The sequence below is a fragment of the Macaca mulatta genome, chromosome X, assembly GCF_049350105.2.
Source record: "Macaca mulatta isolate MMU2019108-1 chromosome X, T2T-MMU8v2.0, whole genome shotgun sequence".
NCBI lineage: Eukaryota > Metazoa > Chordata > Mammalia > Primates > Cercopithecidae > Macaca > Macaca mulatta.
Genome location: NC_133426.1, coordinates 136,011,374 through 136,032,503, shown reverse-complemented (window position 1 = coordinate 136,032,503; position 21,130 = coordinate 136,011,374). Strand labels below are relative to the sequence as shown.

Sequence of the window (21,130 nt, the reverse complement as noted above, 5' to 3'; positions counted from 1 at the left end):
GCTAGGTCTTTATGTAATAAGATGGGAGGTTCTCCAAGACACACTGCTGATTTAAAAAAAAAAATCAAGTTGTAGACCAACACATACATATGAGACCGTTTATGATATAGAGACACACACAAATCAGTATTTTGTCTATGGGTGAACAAAAAAGCATATACAAAGGTCTAGAACTGCACTGTTCAGTACAATAGCGACTGGCCACATAGGGAATTTGAATTTAAATTACTTTAAATCAAATAAAAAGTTCAGTTCTCAGTTGCAATAGCCACACTTCAAGTACTCAATAGCCCCTTGCGGCTAGTAGCCACTGGACTGGACGGCACAGATACAGGACATTTCCATCATCACAGAAGGCTCTATTGGACAGCACTGGTCTAGAAAGATATGAACTCCTAAGGGTAGTGGCCTGGCTGGGGAATGGGGGTTTAGGCAAAGGTGGGAGTAGGAGACAGAACAGGGATTGAAGAACTTCTCCCTTATCTGTCAATTCTGCTTAAATTTCCTTTTAATTTTTTTAAAAGCACTTGTAATTGCCATACAATTTAAAAATCATTAAAAACTCAAAAGGCAGATCTTTATTAAAGATACACATAAATACACAAAGCCTGAAAAAAATGTAAATATCCCACTAGAAGCTCTGCATTAATGTGTATGGAGTATTAAAAACATCCGAAGGTTGGCCGAGCGCAGTGGCTCATGCCTGTAATCCCAGCACTTTGGGAGGCTGAGGCGGGTGGATCACAAGGTCAGGAGACTGAGATTATCCTGGCTAACATGGTGAAACCCTGTCTCTACTAAAAATACAAAAAATTAGCCAGGCGTGGTGGTGCACGCCTGTAGTCTCAGCTACTAGGGAAGCTGAGGCAAGTGAATGGGGTGAACCTGGGAGGTGGAGCTTGCAGTGAGCCAAGATCACATCATTGCACTCCAGCCTGGGTGACAGAGCAAGACTCTGTCTCAAAACAAACAAACAAACCAAAAAATTCTAAGGTTTTGAAAAGAAATACAAACAAAAAAGCCAAGCACAGCTGATCTAACCAAAGAGGTTAGTGTTTGAGGAAAGATATCCTCTCAAAATGGATTAAGAGAATTCAAATGAAGAAAAAGGGGCAGCCTGCAAGTACAAACTAGAAATTAGATGGGCTAAAAGAAGTTATCTAAAGGTATATTTTGTCAAGTTCTGTAGAATTATAGAGGCATTGTGGGGTAGTAGAAAGAGCACAGAGTTGGGAGTTAAGCCAACTTAAGATTGGAATCTCAGCTCTCCTCCTAGTTGAATGCTCTTAAATAAATTATTTAAACTTGCTGTTCTCCATCTGCTCATCTGTTAAATGGGAAATACAGTTGTCCCTTGATATCTATGGGGGATTAGTTCTGGCATTGCCTGTGTATAATCAAATTCACGCATACTCAAGTACCACAGTTGGCCCTCCTTATACGTGGGTTTCACATCCTGTGCATACTGTATTTTCCATCTGCATTTGGTTGAAAAAATCTGGGTATAAGTGGATCTGTGCAGTTCAAACCCATGTTGTTCAAGGATCAACTGTATTTAACTCAAGGCGTTGTTGTGAGGAGTAAATGAGATGTGTGCAAATTGCCTCACATAGTGCCTGCCACACAGCTACTAGCTGCTATCTGAGGAACAGTTACTATTATTGATGATTATTATTTTAAAATTTCAAAATGGACAAAAGTCAAGTCATGACTGTCTTGATAAAATTTAAAATCTATTCTAAGACCAATAACTAATTCTGATCTTAAATGAAAAGTGAATGAAAAGTCTTTCTTCCTTAAAACAGGAGCAGGATAAAACAGGTTGGTGATATCTATCTCAGAAGCCCACCAAATCAACACACACACAGAGGAAAGAAACCTATCCCATTATGCTATTCACATGTCTGAACTCATTAATCTTCATGAGTATGTACCAATATTACCCACACTTAATAGAGGAGGAAACTGAGGCATAAATATGTTACATAAATTGTCCGTGGTTACACAGTTAGAAAGTGGTTGAACTGGGATGCAAATCCCAGAAGTCTACTACAAAGTCCATTCTACTAAGCACTGCACTATATACATTCCGCCAGATTATAGAGCTGTAGATCTGAAAAATCCACAAGAAATAACCTAAATGTACTGGCTATAACAAATTAAATCGCATGATTACAAGATATAACCTACATACCAATAACACACAGTTTAAAAATACAATGAGAAAAAAAAACTTTACTCACAATACAGACAGAAAATTAAATAATTGGCCATTAATGCAGCCCAGGATAGAACAGAGTTAAAGAAAAAATTGGCTGGGCATGGTGGCTCATGCCTATAATCCCAGCACTTTGGGAGGCTGATGCAGGGGAATCGCTTGAACCCGGGAAGAGGAGGTTGCAGTGAGCCGAGATCACACCACTCCAGCCCGGGGGTCAGAGCAAGACTCCGTCTCAAAAAAAAAAAAAAAAAAAGGAAAAAAGAAAAAAAAAAAAAAAGGTGTAGGGATGACACTATGTCCCTTAGGGCAATATGCAGATTTGGTTGCATTCTGATCAGTCTGTGCCTTTGGTCCTGCTGTCTCTACCCTTCCACCCAGAATCTCTCTCCAGGTGTTTCCCTTCCTTACTATCTGATAAAACTTAGCTTTTAACTCTTCATTATGCATACTTACTTTAGGAAGCTCAAGTTACCACCTAACCACTACGTATCATGAGAAACATCTGTGTCACTAAAAGGCCTGGAGCATTAAGAGCTATACGGACAGCATTTGGGAGGGCTGGGGGTACTAACCTTTCAATGCTGCAAATGGTTACTTGGTTATGGAACATTTATGGCTTGCTGAATTACTGATCTGCTCTGAGTCTAAATAATCCTCTAGTAATTGATACTTAACACACAAATAAGTGAATATACAAACAAGTGTTTACCCCAATATGGAAGAGGGCGCTAACAGGCTTGTGGTCACTGGTTTTCAGTTCCATGTGACTCCGATAATTAAGCTGATTAACATTTGTTCCTCTCCAAAGAATTCGGTCACACCAGGCTGGAACCCGGCATTTCCCACTGTAAGTAAAGAAATGAGTTATAAAGAGAACATACCATACAAGAACATAATACCTACCACACTGGTTTAGATCAGGGTTAGGCTGTCTTGTTACATGCTCCCAAAGAACCGTGTACTTCTCCTTCCCTAACAACCCCTAACTATCATCCTCCCTATTATTTTGCAAGCTCTGTGAAGGGATTGTATTTGCTTGTTTGCCACTGAACTCCTAGAACCTAGCATGGTATCTGGTGCAAAGTAGGTGCTCAATGAATAGCTGTCTAATGAATTAATGGTTCTGTTAAGATTGGGAGTACATCTTCAACTATGTCACCACAGGAGAAAATAGCACGTTCTTAAAATATCCTCAGAAGATTTGGATTATATTTTGAACACTTCATTTTCCTTTCCTCTATGAGTGTCAACAACACTTCACAACAGATAGATAACTAATCAAGTCTAAAACTCCAATCTTCTCTTCCTAGACTGGGCTTAATCTTTGGAGAGGAATAACAGTATTGATTTCTCCTTTAAACCAGACATTTATGGACAAGTCTAGCTTCTTCCAATAGAGACAAAACAAAATCAAACCATGCAAGTCTGAGCAGGTATCAGTCCACAGAATACCAAGGGTAGGGAAAAAGAACCTATTCATCATTCCATTAAAACAAGCAACACCTTGTACACCTGATCCAGAAGGTGGCACACATATTTCTCATCAGTAGCTATGCAGTTGACTCTCAAGTCAGGTGAGTGAAACAAACACAGCAAAGTGTACAAGATCTAACAGTGTCACTTCATTTGCTGGCCAGTTACCTAGAAGCATAGGAATATCGACTCCCCCCACCCCCATGCCAGTACTCTCAGAGTTCAAAACAGCTGAACATGCCTGGGGATTCTTTGTCTTTCAAGTTTCTGTGCTCAGCCAGCTAGGAGAAAAAGAAAGAAAAAGAAAAAGAAAAAGAAAAAGGAATGAAGGAAGGAAGGAAGGAAGGAAGGAAGGAAGGAAGGAAGGAAAGAAGGAAGGAAGGAAGGAGAGAGAGAGATAGTAGGTAGAGGACAAATAGTCACTAAGAACAGTGGGCGCACTTTACTATGGTGATTAGGAAATCAAAAGGGTCTACTGAATAGTGCTTCTCAGTGTTCTCCAGCTGTGGCAGATATTAGGTCCAAGCATTAGTATTTTTTGAAGTTCTCTAAGGGATTCTAAAGTCTTTTAAGGATTGAGAGCTACTGGTGCCAGAAGAACCTTTCATGGCTTTGTTTTGCCTTCTGGTATCCTGAGTTCAACAGTTGAGTAGTTTGGTAAAAAAAAAGCCAGAATAAGTAATAGGTAAGAAACAAAGGCAAAATCAAGAAGGCAAAATTTAAGCAAGTCTAAGTCTGCTGAGATGAGAGAAATAAGGCACTGTAGGCAGCCCATAAAACTTCAACCGTCTTGACATATAAGTAATAACTTCCCTAAGATAGGCTCACCTTTGAGTATAGATGAATGAAACACTCCTATTGTTCTACAATAGCACTGAGCCATTAGGTTTTTATATCTGCTTATGGTATGGCCTAAAAAATTCCTAGCCCCTTACCAATATGGAGGGTCAGAAGTAAGATCAAGCCTTAACCTTTTCTGTGAGATGGTTCTTATTACTTTACCTGGAATCCCACCGGTCTGTTTTAGAGTCATACTTATAAGTGGGGATGAACTTGATTTCCCCTTCATTGAAGTCAACAAAAGCTTTTTTCTGTGTGCGCTGAATATTTAGCTACAGATAGAAAGAAGCATCAAATAAGCAGGATAACACTATCTTAATATAAGAGATAATCAGGTTGATAAGCCACTGTTCCCATTTCTAAGTATCTAGTTCCACAGCCTTTACAACTGTTGTGAGGGTACATAAATAAAACTTCTATACCTTATGAATTAAATCTCAGCATTCCCATAGCATCTAAACTCACCCTCAGATAGGATGCTTGTTATTAGCACATCACTATTCTTTTATTGCTAATAGTGGCAGAGGGTAAAATGGAAAAACGAAATCTGAATAATTATAAGTTCCTTGGAGCTGGGCAGAAACCACCCAGCACAATTTTAATTTAAAGAAAAAACACACAAATGTTGAATGAATAATTCCACAAACCAAATTCAGCGAATAGTTTCAAATTGTTTTGAAAGATCCTCACTCAAATATTTTACCAGAGTTACGTAAGACTCAGAATTTATCCTAAATATACCCCTTTTGGAGGCAGAATAGAGAAAGAAAAAGCAAAGAAATTTCCCAGCCAACCATAATGTGAAGGTAGCCATAGACAAGAACGGCTCACTACAAAAACCATTCTGCTGCAAATCACCTGAATGTTGGCTACGTCTGAAGGTTGAAAAGGCTCTCATAACGACTTAAAGATTATTCGAATGAAGTCAAAACATTTTCTTCCCTCAATAAGCAGCATTCACTTTTAGCAGCCAGTATCCATATGTTGAAGTAAAAATTCAAGTCACATGCCAGGTTCTGAAGCAAATTTACTGCTTCAAATATATGGAAACCAGGTTCTTGAATATCAGGTTTTACGTAAATGTTACCGACTCAATGCTTTTTCTGCAGGTTTTAAATACCAGTTAGCTTCAACTTATCATCTAGTTCCCATAAGCCCATAGCCTATGCTGTTCATCCCAGACAAACTTCTTTTCTGTGCTTCCCAATTCCCCTCACAGGGCCTCCCTCTTTTACCTCCAAGCTGTTCCTCAGTCTGCCAAGTAATCATAGAAGTTTTCCCTGTTCCATCTGCCAAACCACATCAACATAGCTGAAGGCCCACTTCCTCCAGGAAGTGTTCTCCAATTAACCCCACCCATTCACCAACTCATTTATACAAATCTCTGAAATTTCTTCTTGATAAAGACGTTTTGAATAAATGTTATATTTACTTTTTATCACTAACGTTATCTTCCCTCCTCCCATCCAAGCACTTAATAAAAGCACTACAAATCTTGTATGTAGTCAATGCATCACCAGTTAGACTGTTTTCACAAGACAGTAAGATGTTTCCATCACTCCCTAGAGTAAGATATACCTCCCACAACTCTAACAATCTCATCTCCCATCTAGGAAAGTTCCTTTAAAATGAAACTTTACTTACCTGGTCGAATTTCAAGAGTCTCTGAAGGTCTTTCTTATTAATAAGACTTTTCACCTCATTGGCATCAGGCATGCAGAGTCTATAATTCAAATCTCCCAACCAAATGACAACACTAAGGATCAAAAAAAATATATGAACAGAAGTAGCAGCGATTAGCATAAAAAAACAGAGAAGGATGGAGAGAAGAAAAATGGGTAGATTATTGACAAGCGCTCACTAACCACTACCTCACAAGGGGTTTAAAGTTGTAACCAATCCTTTGAGGGCAACTACTATCAACACCTGAGAGAGACAATGGATTACAAAATAGGTGGGAGAACAGGACTCTACACATGAAGAATGAAAATGGGAAATATTATGTATGGGATTCAGAAGCCAAGGAGTTAATGGACTGAGAAGCATGCAGTTTATTTGCTGGACTAGCTTCAAAATTTTGCCTGGCTGCTAGCCAGGTCTTTAGGGGAAGAGAATCTGAACGTCTTCTGCCTCTTAGAGCCCTGAAGTTCTGCAGGTTCTCCACTAAGGTCTGCATGGTCTGAGTGACAGCTCTCCCAGGTAGGACCCACTAAGAAAAGTAGGTCCAGGGCTCTCTAGTGTAGCCTAATCCGTCTACCATTGCCCAAGTTACAGGCAGGAAGATGTGCTGAGCCCCACAAAGGGAGACAATGCAATTACCACATCAAAATGGACTCTTCTGTTGAGTGATCGCAAGTTCCCAATGGGTCATTCTGACAATCTCAAATGCAACATGAAATTTATGGAATCTGGGAAAATAAATTTATGGAATTTCATGGCAACTTCATGACCATACATTTTAAGGCCTTAACTTTACCACTGTGAAATAGAATTCCACATGATCCTAATTATTGAGACATTATGGAAAATAGCTGAAGATCCCTACTCTTTCCTCCTCTTTCCCCAATTACTGTACTCTCTATATTAATTTCTTTAAAGCTAATCATTTTCTACCACCACCGTATCTACTCAACACATCTCTGCTTCTATGTTTATTAAATCCCATTCTTCACTGATCTCTCTCTGCTGCCCCTATTTTTAATAATCACAGCCAATAAAAAGAACAATGTAGATCTAGGGGCTTGGAAAGGGATCCACAATAAATACAATAAATAGAATAATACAGTTTTTTTTTTTTTTTTTGAGACGGAGTCTTGCTCTGTCGCCTGGGCTAGAGTGCAGTGGCAGGATCTCAGCTCACTGCAACCTCCACCTTCTGGGTTCATGCCATTCTCCTGCCTCAGCCTCCCAAGTAGCTGGGACCACAGGCGCCCGCCACCACGCCCAGCTAATTTTTTGTATTTTTAGTAGAGATGGGGTTTCACCGTGTCAGCCAGGATGGTCTCGATCTCCTGACTTCGTGATCCGCCCGCCTCGGCCTCCAAAGTGCTGGGATTACAGGCGTGAGCCACCGCACCCAGCCAAATAATATAGTCTCATACACCAGGTACCTATGTGTGTGTTTGTATGTGAATAGACAAAAGGCTAGAATAGCGCTATTTAATAGAATTATAATGCACCTCACAATATAATTTTAAATTTTCTAGTAGATGCATTTAAAAAGAAAAAAAACTAGTGAAAATATCAATAAATTTCATTTTACTCAATATATTCAAATTATTTCAACATGTGATCAATATTTTAGAAATCAAGATATTGTACATATTTTTCCTAAGTCTTTAAAATCCAATATATAGTTTATGCATACGGCATATCTTAATTTGGACCAGTCACTTTCAGGTACCTAACAGCCATATATATGGCTACTGGTTGTCATCTTAGTACAGATCTAAAAGGCTACACACCCAACTGTTAAGAACGGTTTCCTTTGGAGAGAGGGACTGGCTAGGTAGAGAATAAGAAATGAGGAAATTTTAGTTCTAATTTTATCTTTTATTACATTTACAATGAATATTTCTATTTTATCATAAAAACAATAAAAACTGACTCCAACTACAGACCCTCCAGCATTACTCTAGATGCCCCACTAATAGAACTATCCTTTCCTCTGATATCAAGTCTAATTTCTCTGCCTCAATGATTCTGTTGTTACTCAAAAATCCGCTCTTCTTTGTGACCCCAATCCCTCACTGGTAATCTTTCACTCTTCACAGCTCTACAGTATTTCACCACATTTAATCTCTTCACTATCCAAACTCCTGTAGCCACTACTCAAAGGCTACAGGTGAGTTAATCACTTACTCATGCTTCATGATGTTCAATTGTGGGAGGGTCTGATTTGGGACCACAAAACTCATTCTTGCACAAATGTCCTTATAATCTTGATTCCTTCTCTCAAAGTCCTCCACGTGGGCAGCCAGATGGGAATTGACAATGCAAAAGGTGGTGTTGTGAAATACAAATCTCACAGCGACCCCACCTTTGTTTCCCTGTTAGCAAGAGTAATTATTCAATTAGTACACTGAACTAGCAACTGAACTTTACATGAACATGAATAATAATCAAGCTCATTTCCAAAGTAACTCACCATTTTCCCCATGATTCCAGTTCCAACCGTTTCTGTAGCAATATCACGAATATATCGACACTGATCCTTTCTGGCAAATATAAGAAGCATCATCCCGACAAGGCGCACCAGTTGAACCTATGAGTTCCGGGGAGTTATAAAAGGTTAATGTTAATACCAATCTTTGCCACATATCTAACGTCCCATGACTAATTTTTCATCAAGATGATATACCAATGCCCAAACCTGAATTCATATCCTCTAATTTCACAGTGGACCCCATCAAGTGGAAACCAATATTCTCTGGGGAAGCTCTAATCTGGCTCTGACCAGTAAGAGTTAAAAGCCTGGAGGGACAATGAGTACTTTCAGCTCTAGAGCCATTCTTTTAATCACTTATTAGCCTACCAGGAGTAACCAGCATTAAAAGTTCAAATAATAAAGCCACTACCCCAGCTTGTTCCTTCCACCTTTCCTTCCTAGTTTCTGATGTCTAATTTTCTAAGAAATTGAAATCAACCAAACAGCAATCCTTTTTACTTCACTTATTTTTAACTTGTGAACTACAGCTAGAAATATGTCAGAGATATGCATTAGTCAGGGACCTATATGAGAGGAATAACATCCCCAGGAGTTTTATTACCTATATAAACTGTTAAGAGATGTAGAGTAAAGTTACTCACATTACTTGTTTTAGAGAGCTTAGTATGATAGCCCTGTAATTAAAATAACTCTTCTGGTAGATAAAAGATAAATGTCTTTAGACAAACAAATTGGCCCATCTTGCTAAAGTCAACTCTCCTCTTAACTTAAAACCGAGTTTAGAACTCGTTCAAATTCCACACCACTTCTATTCTTGCTCTGATTGCAACACATGCACCATGAGCCCACATTTCATACTGCTTTTCTGTAAAGCATTCAATTCTGACCATGTCAGTGAGTAATCTCAATCTTCAAGTTTTACTGCATAAATCAGAAATCTTATGTGTAATTATTTCAAACTAAGTATTGATATATGAATAATAAAATTCTTTTTTTCCCCTAAAAGCTATCTAAGCAATGAAAATACGTATCCAAAAGCTTAGGGAAATTTTTTTCTAGGAAATAAGGATGAATGATCAGTCTGCCCTATCCCCGTACTACACACAGAGAAGAATTCAATTAAACTATTCTTTTCAAACAAGTTGTAGATAATGGAATAACTCCCGGTGAGCCCTCTTTAGTCATATACTTAAAAAGACAATTAAATGCGGCTTACTTTTTTATACTTGGCTTTGGAATGCAAACCCCTCTCTACAGCCATGGACCATTCTTGTTCCTTCACAGATTCAAAGTAAAAAAAGGCTTCTGTGCTCAAGTCCAGTTCTTGGAATCTGAGGAAAAAAGCGATGTGAGATCTATACATATCCCGTAATTATCTCTGGCTACCTCCTGTCCCATATGTTGAAACAGCAAATGAAAAAAAGATGGGAGAGAGATAAATTTTATAGAACTGCTCTGTTCACCCAAGCTATAAGTAAGGACAAGTAGCTTTCTTTTCTAAACAATTCCCACAAGTACATTCATAAGCTATGCAAAAAATAAATCAAAATACCTCCCACAGAGGATAACAGTAGAGCTTTGCGCTTATATCCTAGGAACTGTCACTGTTAGAACTGACCTCAAGACTTAAGTTTCTATGCAGAATATATAGATTCCTATGGGTTTCAAGAAAGTTAGATGCTTCCTTACGCCATTTTAGATATCTGTTCCTTTCTGTTCTCACAAATTTGACCCACAAGTTAACTCTCGTGTATAGTCTACAGTAGGTTTTACCAAATTCTTTTTTAAAAAAGGCAAAAACATCATGTAAACTAACACCAAACATATAGCCAAAAGGAAATTCCAGAAGTGTTCTTTACCCAATGCAGTAGATATCAGGAGGACTGGGATCACAGTTCAGCCAAGGTTCTAACCCGCTATCTGGAGACTGGCCATTCACATTCCAAGTTCCAACAAAAAACCTAATACATAATATGAAAAGATAATTTGAAAACAAAGATGAAGTATAAACCAACAGAAGGTCTTTCTTTTCACTTCTATACAAAGGTATGTTCACAATATGCTAACATAATTCCTCAAAATGTTTTGCTACATATGTAAGAAAGATCTTTTGCATCTAGAACACAAAGGCAGTGGGCTTATTTTCTCTAAATTTTACATTAAGTAAAACTACAGAGGAAACCAAGTCTCTATTTTTAAAAATGCAAAGGTAATTGCTATACCACATTTCCTTTCAATTAAGCTCCATCCAAACTCATACTTGAAAGGAGAGCTTATGGATGGGAAAGAGGTATCTTCATGCTGTAAGCTAGTCAAATATGGATAAATGTTCTATAAGGGGCTGTAGTTGACTCCAGAAATTCACTTCCTGAAGGATTACAAGGACATCTGTGTAGGAAATTCTGATGAGGCAGACATAGTATTAAGGGGGAAAGCAGAAGGGAAAACTCATGACTGTCTTAACTGTTTACACACAAATATAAGCATAGTGGGCAATATGAGGAACTGGAAGTTTTAGCACAGTGATATAGTTATGATTGAATTAGAATAAATGAGGCATGACAGGAAAGCAGATGGGACTAGAATCTTGGACTAGAAGGGTACATTCTGCTCATGAATAACAAAGAAAGGTGGTGTTGCTTCATGCATTGGTGATACATGCCACATGGTACCTCACATGCAGCATACACACACAGGTCCAGAAAAGAAGATGTCAACAAGTAAAGATGAAATAAAAAATAATACAGATGAAAGAATCCAAGATAGACCTCCCAATCAAGAGGACTGGGTGAAACTTTCTTTACCAAAGTAAGTTAAGAGCTAGTGGTAATGATGGACTTTAATTTTCTAATATTGGCTGAAAAAAAAAAAAAAAACTTAGCAGGCCAGATATATAAACACGCTTGCTTATGGAATGTGCTAGGGGAAAATTCCCTAGTACACGTGACCTTGATTTGGTTCTCTAGGACTCGATAGAGACATTAGTAGACATGGCATAAATTAGTAGTTAGAAAGTCCAAGGGAAGGCCAAGCACAGTGGCTCAAGCCTATAATCCCAGCAGTTTGTGAGGCCGAGGCAGGTGGATTGCCTGAGTTCAGGAATTTGAGACTAGCCTGGGCAACACAGTGAAACCCAGTCTCTACTAAAAATAAAAATAAATAAATAAACAAATAATTTTTAAAAAAATAGCCGGGAGTGGTGGCAGGCACCTGCAGTCCCAGCTACTCAGGAGACTGAGGCAGGAGAATGGTGTGAACCTGGGAGGCGGAGCTTGCAGTGAGCTGAGAGCGTGCCACTGTACTCCAGCCTGGGTGACAGAGTGAGACTCCGTCTCAAAAAAAAAAAAATTAGCTGGATGTGGTGGTGTGCACCTGTAGTCCCACCTACTTGCGGGGCTGGGGTGGGAAGATTGCTTAGGACTAAGAGGTTGAGGCTACAGTGAGCCATGATCTGCTCTCCAGCCTGGGTGACAGAAAGACCCTGACTCATAAAAAAAGAGAAAATCCAAGGGAAACTGTAGCATCTGCATTATTTTTGATATGCATGTTATTGGCCAGCATAGAGACAGGAGCTTGAAACAGGCGACCGTTTCTTTTTATCATTGATTCTTAATTAGGCTAATGTCTTAAATATCAACAGGCCACTGTCTGTTATACCTACTAACTTTTTAGACTCAGGAAGCAAAAGAGACACTAACCTGAAAGTCTGAATGTTGACATATTCTTTCTCTCGCTTTGCCAGGATATGTTTGATGAGACCCTCCCGCTGCCCAGATTGGGTATTTGGTACAAAGAGCTTCCGCATGGTGTTGGTCACTTTGGGCTGCTCCTTATTAGAAGCTTCTTTTTCACGTGGAAGCCTAGCAAATAAACGAGAGATTCAAAAGTAAAATTGTTTAAACTATAATTCTCCTACAGGGGAAATATGTTTTCACATGGGACTTACATTTTATTCACTAAAGGGGGTGGAGGTGGGGGTTCCCGGTGAATCCCAGTAGGCTGATTTTGTGAATTTATTTTCTTGTCCAAATTCATAGAAGAAAAATTGTCTTCAAATCCGAGAAGCCCTGAAAGACACAGACCCCAAAGTCAAAGGGGGAAAAAATGTAACATCCAACATATCCAGGGTAACAGGCTTTGATTTGATCACCATTTGATCAGTGGTATTACTAAACAGAAAGCTACCATAAGGGTAGAAATTACTTGGATTGGGGCTCGAAGAAGCATACCCATTCCTGAAGCACTGATATAATAATTAGAACAACAGTTTACAATAACTTGGAACAGACCAGTAAGAGCTAACATTTATTGAAGACTTAGCACAACGCCTGGTTGACAGTAAGGGAATATATCATTATCTCATTTAATCATCACAAAAAACCCACAAAGTTAGTCCTATTAAAAATCTTCCCATATTACAGAAAAGAAAATGGAAGTTCAGAGTTGTTGAGTAACTCGATGAAGGTCGTATAACTAGTAAGTCCTTGACTTGGGATTCAAACCCAGGCTGTCTGGCTCTGGAGCTTGTACTTTCTACTATCCTGCTAAGCTGGCTCCTGAACAGCTACCATGCTACAGAAAGGATAAGGAGTGAATGCTGGTCAGTGGGTCTGGACTCGATAAAACTACTCTGCAGGAGAATGTGTCTGACATTGGCTTTAATCTACATCACCATATTTGGCCTGATAAAATCCACTGACTCTGCAATGACCATAGCAATAAGGGAACCAGGAACTTTTTAGTACCTGAAAAAACAGAAGGTTTGTCCTTAGTGTCTAATTTCTGGTACCAGCTAGATGAGTCCTTTTGCTCTGGAACAAGAAGTTGTGACTGAGCTGGAGAGATAAGGTTCACGGTCAGAAACTGGGAAGTCTTTCATTGAGTAGAATTTACCATAGCCAAAAGCCATTCTTTCAACATTCGTTAAAAGCAGGGGCCAGCACCATCTTTGGATACAGTGGAAGAAATTAAGGAAATGAGGGCAGCTCTGGGGTCATCTGCGGGCAGAAGGAGAATTATAGTCTATGGTAATCTATGCTTGCCATGACACTGAATATTCTGAAAACTGGCCTAGTGTCCTAAAAGCTAGGCAGATTTGTTCCCTAACCTATCCCTGTGTTCACTCCTGAGGAAAAAAAAAAATCAGCTATCAGGGCTTAAAGGGTGAGGTATTTTGCCAATGGCCACTTTCCTCTGTATCAGCATGTCAGAATTCCACTCCCATTGAAATAGAAGAAAGAAAATTGCTGAGTCTTGAGTTACCTTTCTGAGCAGCAAGGACAGCTGAGAGGAACTTCAAACAGTGTTCCTCATCAGGGATTTCAAAGCGGCGCTCTCTGATCCAGTCCCCCTGAACCCGAATTTTGCAGCCACCTAAAAAGAATTGAAATCCATACATATACTGCTATGGGATAAAATGTTTTACTGGGATCATATCCTCAACTTATCAGGTTAATAGAAGGTCCAGAACACAAATATTCCAGATCTATAATATAGGAAGCACATGTACAAGATCAAGAGAGTCAGTACGACGGTGGTGGAAGGGGTGATGCAGAGAGGGAACCCTAAGGGAAGTGAGAATTCCTAGGGCTGATGAACCGTGTCAATGAGCAGCCCAATCTAAGGATATGACACACACTAAAATCATACTTTCCTGCGTTCTGATCTCTCTCTCAGACATCAAAGCAGGGACCTTCGAATTCTAGCAACAGGTAAATTCCTCAAATCACCCTCCTCCCATTCCTTAGCTGGAAATTCCTACCATTTCAAGTCCAGATCATATTGTCAGAGTATCTGAAGCACAAAGGGAATAAAAGGAGTAGGATGGTTTGTCCATAAGTACAGATTAAATTTACAAAATAACTTAAAAACAGTGATACTGAAGTATTCTGAAAAGAAGCATCTATAACTCATTACCTCAAGTTTAAAATGTATGTCTTGAATAAACATACAAAAACAATATAATGACCTATGCTCAGAAGTGGTTTGGTTCAAGTACAGCCCAATTGGAAACTAGGAGAATTAGAAGCAAAGTTAGCTAGGACTTTAATTTCTTATGTGTATAACATATTGTCTCCCCTTTTCTGATGCCCTATAGTTATCATTTGTATCAACTGTTCGGATGTGGTGATCCAGGAAACCTATGTACTTGTTTCTATTCTTATTGTAACTGATTTATTACATACATTGTTTTCTCATGCCTCTGGAAACTACAAGCTTCTTAAGGGCAAGAGGCAGCATACACATGCAGGGTGCACATACAGGGAACCCAGCACTTTCAGCAGTCTAGGGTAACCAACTGTCCCAGCATTGTATGGGACTCAGAGGCTTCCTAGGACTCAGGACTTCCAATGCTAAGACTGGGAAAGTCCCAGGCAAATAAGGCTTGCTGGTCACTCTACTGGTGACAGTAACATTAGACTTCACAGACAGAAGGTATTTAATGACTGATGAACTGGACTCTTTAACACTTGTGAATAACAAATACATGAGAAAATGAAACGAAAATCCTAGTTTTTTTTTATGGTGGAAATTCACTTCTGAACCTTTGGCTTTTTGTCCTCTGCATTTTTTTTCTTGTTTCTATCTTTGTAAAGTGAGTTACAAAAAGGAAAATAAAATGATTAGTTAGAAGAAAAGAGATAAAAATGGAGAAAAAATGTGAAAGAAGGCACCCAAATAGACTACAAATAAGAAAATTAATGAGGGTGCCGCTGTAGAGAGGAAAAAAGAGAGGGAAGGAATAAAGTGTCAATTACAGCAGCCATGAAGATACAGGGAAAACTCCTTCAGGGCCTAACAAGTCCTTTCTTTCTCAGATAACTTATACTAAATGTGGTTTTAAAAGAGTAGTTTCTATCTGACATAAATTTAGAACAAAAACGCTTATTCTTTCTCACACACACAAACACACAATTCCTGAAAGACATATTTTAGCAAATACATAACTGACCTATTTAATGGGCCAGAAATTGCTTACAAAATAATGCTGGATGCTCCCTCACCATGTTGCTTGAGAAAGAGAACAAATTACCTCAAGACTCAACCTTCTACTCTTCTAGTCTATCCTAAAACCCTCTGTACCTCTGTGATCTGCAAACACTCCTACATCCTCAACTTCATCTGAATATTCTCTGCATCTCTCAGTAGTTCTCAACTATGCATGCATTAAAATTACCAGAGGCACTTTATTATTTTTTATTTATTTATTTTTTGAGATGGAGTCTCGCTCTGTTGCCCAGACTGGAATGCAGTGGCACGAACTAAGCTCACTGCAACCTTGTCCCCCGGGTTCAAGCAATTCTCCTGCCTCAGCCTCCTGAGTAGCTGGGATTACAGGTGTCTGCCACCACATCTGGCTAATTGTTGTATTTTTGGTAGAGACGGGGTTTCACCATGTTGGTCAGGCTGGTCTCGAACTCCTGACCTTGTGATCCGCTCACCTTGGCCTCCCAAAGTGCTGGGATTTTAGGCGTGAGCCACTGTGCCTGGCCACCAGAGGCACTTTAAAAACAATATTGAATCCAGGCCCCACTCCAGGACAATTAAAACAGAATCTCTGGAGGTGAAGCCCAGGCACTCGTAGTTTCCCAGTGATCTGACCATATGTCCACATTAAAATTCAGAGTCTACCGCAAAACTGGCTGGTCCCTAGGAGGAGCACTTCTCCTACAACCCTCTTGTATTTATTTATTTATTTTTGAGATGGAGTCTCTATTGCCCAGCCTGGAGTACAATGGCATGATCTCGGCTCACTGCAACCTCCACCACCTGGGTTCAAGCGATTCTCCTGCCTCAGCCTCCCAAGTAGCTGGGATTACAGGCACGCACCACCACGCCCAGCTACTTTTTGTATTTTTAGTAGAGACGGGGTTTCACCATGTTGGCCAGGCTAGTCTCAAACTCCTGACCTCGTGATCTGGCTGCCTCGGCCTCCCAAAGTGCTGGGATTACAGGCGTGAGCCACTGTGCCCGGCCTAACCCTCTTAATGGAGTCTGTTTATATTCTCTCACACCTGAAGTAATTTTTAGTTGGTGTCTTTATTTGTTCTAATAATACCACCAGACTATTCTTTCTCCTTCTCCCTCAGGCAAAATCCTTTCTCCTTTGAGGCTCATCCACTGGAATCTACCATTTCCTCCCTTTCCTCTACAAGATCATGCACCATCCTCCCAGAAACTTCAGAATCCAAGATAAGACTCATAAGACTTTCTCTACACTCAATCTCCTGCCATTAACTTTGGGTCCCTTTAAAATTAGCACAGAAAACCCAGTCAACACCTTCAACTTCCTCATCCAATGAGATTCCCCCTCCATCTCAGCCACCACTTCCTCAGTTGCTATTGGGACCCTCTCAGTTATACCCTGGATTTTGTCATCATAGAACCACCACCACTTCATAAACCTCTAATTCAAACATCCCTCCCTGATATGTTATTCCTTCCAACTTACTTGCTCATTATCCCCACTGTAACTTTTTTTTTTTTAACCTCATGGGAACCTCTAGCCCATTAATTTCTCCATTTTCTTACTATCCGTCAGCCCCTTCCTGTTCTCACTTCCCCTTCTACCAAACAGATGCCATCATTACTTTACACTCTTGCAAAAACCCAGAACTGCCTTACCTCTCTGTTCTTCCATGGCACCTACCTGGCTAAATACCAATCTTCATAAATCGAACTAATTGCCTTTCTGAACTTACACCTGAACAACCAGAGGGGGCAAATATGCACATCCACAACCAGATGGCTATCATTATAAATTCCTGATTGCCAATCTCAACTGGGTCCTCTATCATAGGAAGCAACCTAAGTTCCCACAGTCAATCAGTCTCCTACTACTATCTGAAACAACTGTTTCACACCTACTCATTTATCTTCAAAATTTGGATCCCCCATCTTCTTGAGCCTTCTTATTCTAAGCAGAATGCTTCAGCTCATATTTCAGAGAAAAAATAAAGCTATCACATGGAAACTTATCTGTATTTGTACTCATCTCATCCTTTCCCTACTGATACAAGGAATAAGATTCCTCCTATCAAGCCTCCTTCACTTTGAATTACAACCCCTCTGATTCTCTTAGTAATCTTACACTCACAACTATTCCCTAGACACATCCCCATATCCTTAACGCTTTCCCTTTCACTAGTTCCTCCACATTAGCATATAATCATGTTCTAAGTCCTTCTCATCTGAAAAACAAAAATCTTCCTGGAGCTCTGATTTCCCTCCAACTCCAGTCCATCGCTATATTCCCCTGCAGTCATGTTTCTTTAAAAGACACACAGTCACAGACCTCCCATTTCTTACTTGAATCCATTCCAATATGACTTCCAAACCCACTACTTATCTGAAATTGCTTTAAGTTCACCAATAACCTCCATCCCATGGATATTCTTCAGTCATCTTATTAGACCTATTAGCAGAAATCAACAGTTAACCAGGGCTTGACATAATCTCTTCCAAAGGCTTCTATGATACCATACTCATCTAGTTTCTCTCTCTCTCATCACTAATTTTGAGTGCCCTTTGAAGTATCTCTTCCTCTATCTAACATTTAAAAAGTGGAGCTCCTCAAGTTCAAACATAAATCTTTTTTCTCATTCTATACCAGTATTGTCCAATGGCACTTCCTGTGACTATGGGCATGCTCTAAACTGTGCTGTCCGATTTGGTAGCTAACAACTTGATATGCGACTACTGCAACTGAGGGACTGAATTTCTCATTTTATTTCTAATTATTTTAAATAGGCACATGTAGCTAGTGGCTACTGTATTCGATAGCACAGTCCACATACAATCACATCATCTCTTACGATTTTGAGTATCATCTACGTGCTAGTGACCCAGACCTTTCTTCTGAGATTCAAATGCATACATTCACTTGCCAATTTATCATCTACACTCAAGTGTCTCAAAAAAAAATCTCAGCAGGTGAAGTGGCTCACGCCTGCTAATCCCAAAACTTTGGGAGGCCGAGGTGGGCAGATCACCTGAGGTCAGGAGTTCCAGACCAGCCTGGCCAATCAGGCGAAACCCCCATCTCTGCTGAAAGTACAAAAATTAGCTGGACATGGTGGCGGGCACCTGTAATCCCAGCTACTCAGGAGGCTGAGGCAGGGGAATAGCTTGAACCCGGGAGGTGGAGGTTGCAGTGAGCTGAGATCGTGCCACTGCCCTCCAGCCTGGGCGACAAGAGCGAGGCTGGCTCCATCTCAAAAAAAAAAAAAAAAAAAAAATCTCAAACTAAACATGACTGAAACTGAATTCATGACCCTTCCCCCTTAAGGAAAACTCATTCTTTCTGCAGTGTTCTTATTTCTGCAAATGGTACCATCATCCACAGTCATGTCAGAAACCCGAGATTCATCCTTGACACTTCCTCTCACCCCCTACACTCAAACCAATTCCTATGGATTTTACCTCCAAAAACATCTATCAAGTCTGACTGCTTATCTTCATTACTACTGCCACCACATTCTCTAGCTTATGCTATGGAAACAGCCTCCTAACTGGTCTCTCTGCTTCCATGCAAATGATGACACCCCAGCATAAAATCCTTCATATTCTTCTCATTTTTAAAATCTCAAAATTCAGATTTAACACAAGGCTTACAAGATCCTGCCAGATCTGTCCCCTAGCCCGTTTTTCTTACCTTGGTGCCCAAGACCTGTTTTAGGCACCCTGGTCTTCTTTCACTTCAAAGAAAGTGTCAAGCTACTTCCCAGCCTGGAGCCTTGTGATTCCCTTTACCTGGTAAATTCTTCTCTCTCCCATCTTAACCGGTCTCTTACTTAGCCCCTCTGGTCTCAATTTAATTGTCACTTCTTCAAAGTGGTCTTCCTTGACCACCCTCCTAATATACTTACTCCTCACATAAACTCTTAGTACCTTCCCTCAAGAGCATTTATTAAAACTACAAGTATCTGGGTCGGGCGCGGTGGCTTACACCTGTAATCCCAGCACTTTAGGAGGCTGACGCGGCAGATCACAAGGTCAGGAGATCAAGACCATGCTGGCTAACATGGTGAAACCCTGTCTCCACTAAAAACACAAAAAATTAGCCAGGTCTGGTGGCGGGCGTCTGTAGTCCCAGCTACTTGGGAGGCTGAGGCAGGAGAATGGCGTGAACCTGGGAGGCGGAGCTTGCAGTGAGCCGAGATGGCGCCACTGCGCTCCAGCCTGGATGACAGAGTAAGACTCCGTCTCAAAAAAAACAAAAACAAAAACAAAACAAAACAAAACCCAAACAACAATTATCTGTATCTTATCAGTTTAAAGTCTGTTTCCTATATTAAAATCCTTAAAGTATCATGACTGTACTGCTTTCTGCTATATCCCTAGAGCCTAGAGTAGTTCCTGGCACATAAAAGATGGTCATATTTTTATAGAATGAATGATTGAATTATAGGTATCTGTGTGACACTAGTAGCAAATTGCACAGAAGCAAGACCCAAAGTAGGAGCAGCAACTTTATCTTTGTCGTTCTGTACTGATTCTGCACTTACAAAAGTGCCTGACAAAGAGAAGGCACTCAACAAATAATTGTTGAATAATGAATGAACAAGGGACAGTTTAATATTAGGAAATTAGTACAATACAGTGTACCAATTAGTCAAATAAGAAAGAATGAAATCATCTCCATAAATACTGAAAAGACATTTGCTAAAATTCAGTATACATTCATAATTTTAAAAAACACAAACTTGAAATAAATGCAGTTTCTTAATTAAAAAAAAAAAAACCTGTTAAATCAACAAGCAATAATGTCATTAACAGTGAAATACCACTTGAGGCATTCTCACTGAAATCAGGAGCCAAACAAGAAACATCATCGTTTACCACTGGTCCCAATATTCTCACTGGTATAGTGTACAACAACAGTAGCTACTAGAAAAGAGACAAAATTATCATTTATAGATGATTAAGGTTAGCTACCAAAATGAAAAAACAAAACGAAAAGCAAAAAAAGATTAAAAATAAATGTCAATGAAGCAACTGGATAAAAGATAAATATCCATAACTCAACAGCTATTCTGTATACTAGTAATAAACAATTAGAAGGGCATAGAAAAAAACTCCACCTGCAATAGCAGCAAATAAAATCCACCACAAAATACTTAACCTAAAAACTATATATATGAAGAAACTATAAAATTTTACTGAAAGATATAAAAGAAGACCTGAAAAAAATAGATACATCATGTTCCTTGACAATGACTTAATTTTATGAAGAAGTTAATTTAGTAAAATTTGGCACAGACCTATGGTGAAATATTGGTCTTTAAAAAGCATATTATAAAATAATTGTAAATGACATAGGAAAATGTGACAATATAATGTTAAATGAAGATGCAGGATAAAAACTATATATGAGGATTCCATTATGTAAAAATATCAAGAGTGGAAGGAAATACATAAAAATGTTA

General features: G+C 39.4%; 1 protein-coding gene across 8 annotated transcripts in view; it reads right to left on the bottom strand.

The window, feature by feature from the left end:
- The window catches only part of OCRL (OCRL inositol polyphosphate-5-phosphatase), a 58,361-nt gene that overhangs the window by 20,184 nt on the left and 17,047 nt on the right, over window positions 1-21,130 (bottom strand). For 5 of the 8 annotated variants that reach the window (XM_077987688.1, XM_077987683.1, XM_077987684.1 and 2 more), the window contains 11 exon segments: window positions 13,965-14,075; window positions 13,448-13,537; window positions 12,649-12,769; window positions 12,401-12,562; window positions 10,562-10,663; window positions 9,919-10,033; window positions 8,682-8,798; window positions 8,396-8,583; window positions 6,179-6,290; window positions 4,697-4,806; window positions 2,931-3,066 (listed from right to left, as the gene is read on the bottom strand). In XM_077987688.1, the coding sequence (XP_077843814.1) occupies window positions 2,931-3,066; window positions 4,697-4,806; window positions 6,179-6,290; window positions 8,396-8,583; window positions 8,682-8,798; window positions 9,919-10,033; window positions 10,562-10,663; window positions 12,401-12,562; window positions 12,649-12,737 (1,131 nt within the window). In that variant the 5' untranslated portion in view covers window positions 12,738-12,769; window positions 13,448-13,537; window positions 13,965-14,075. 8 annotated transcript variants of the gene reach the window in all.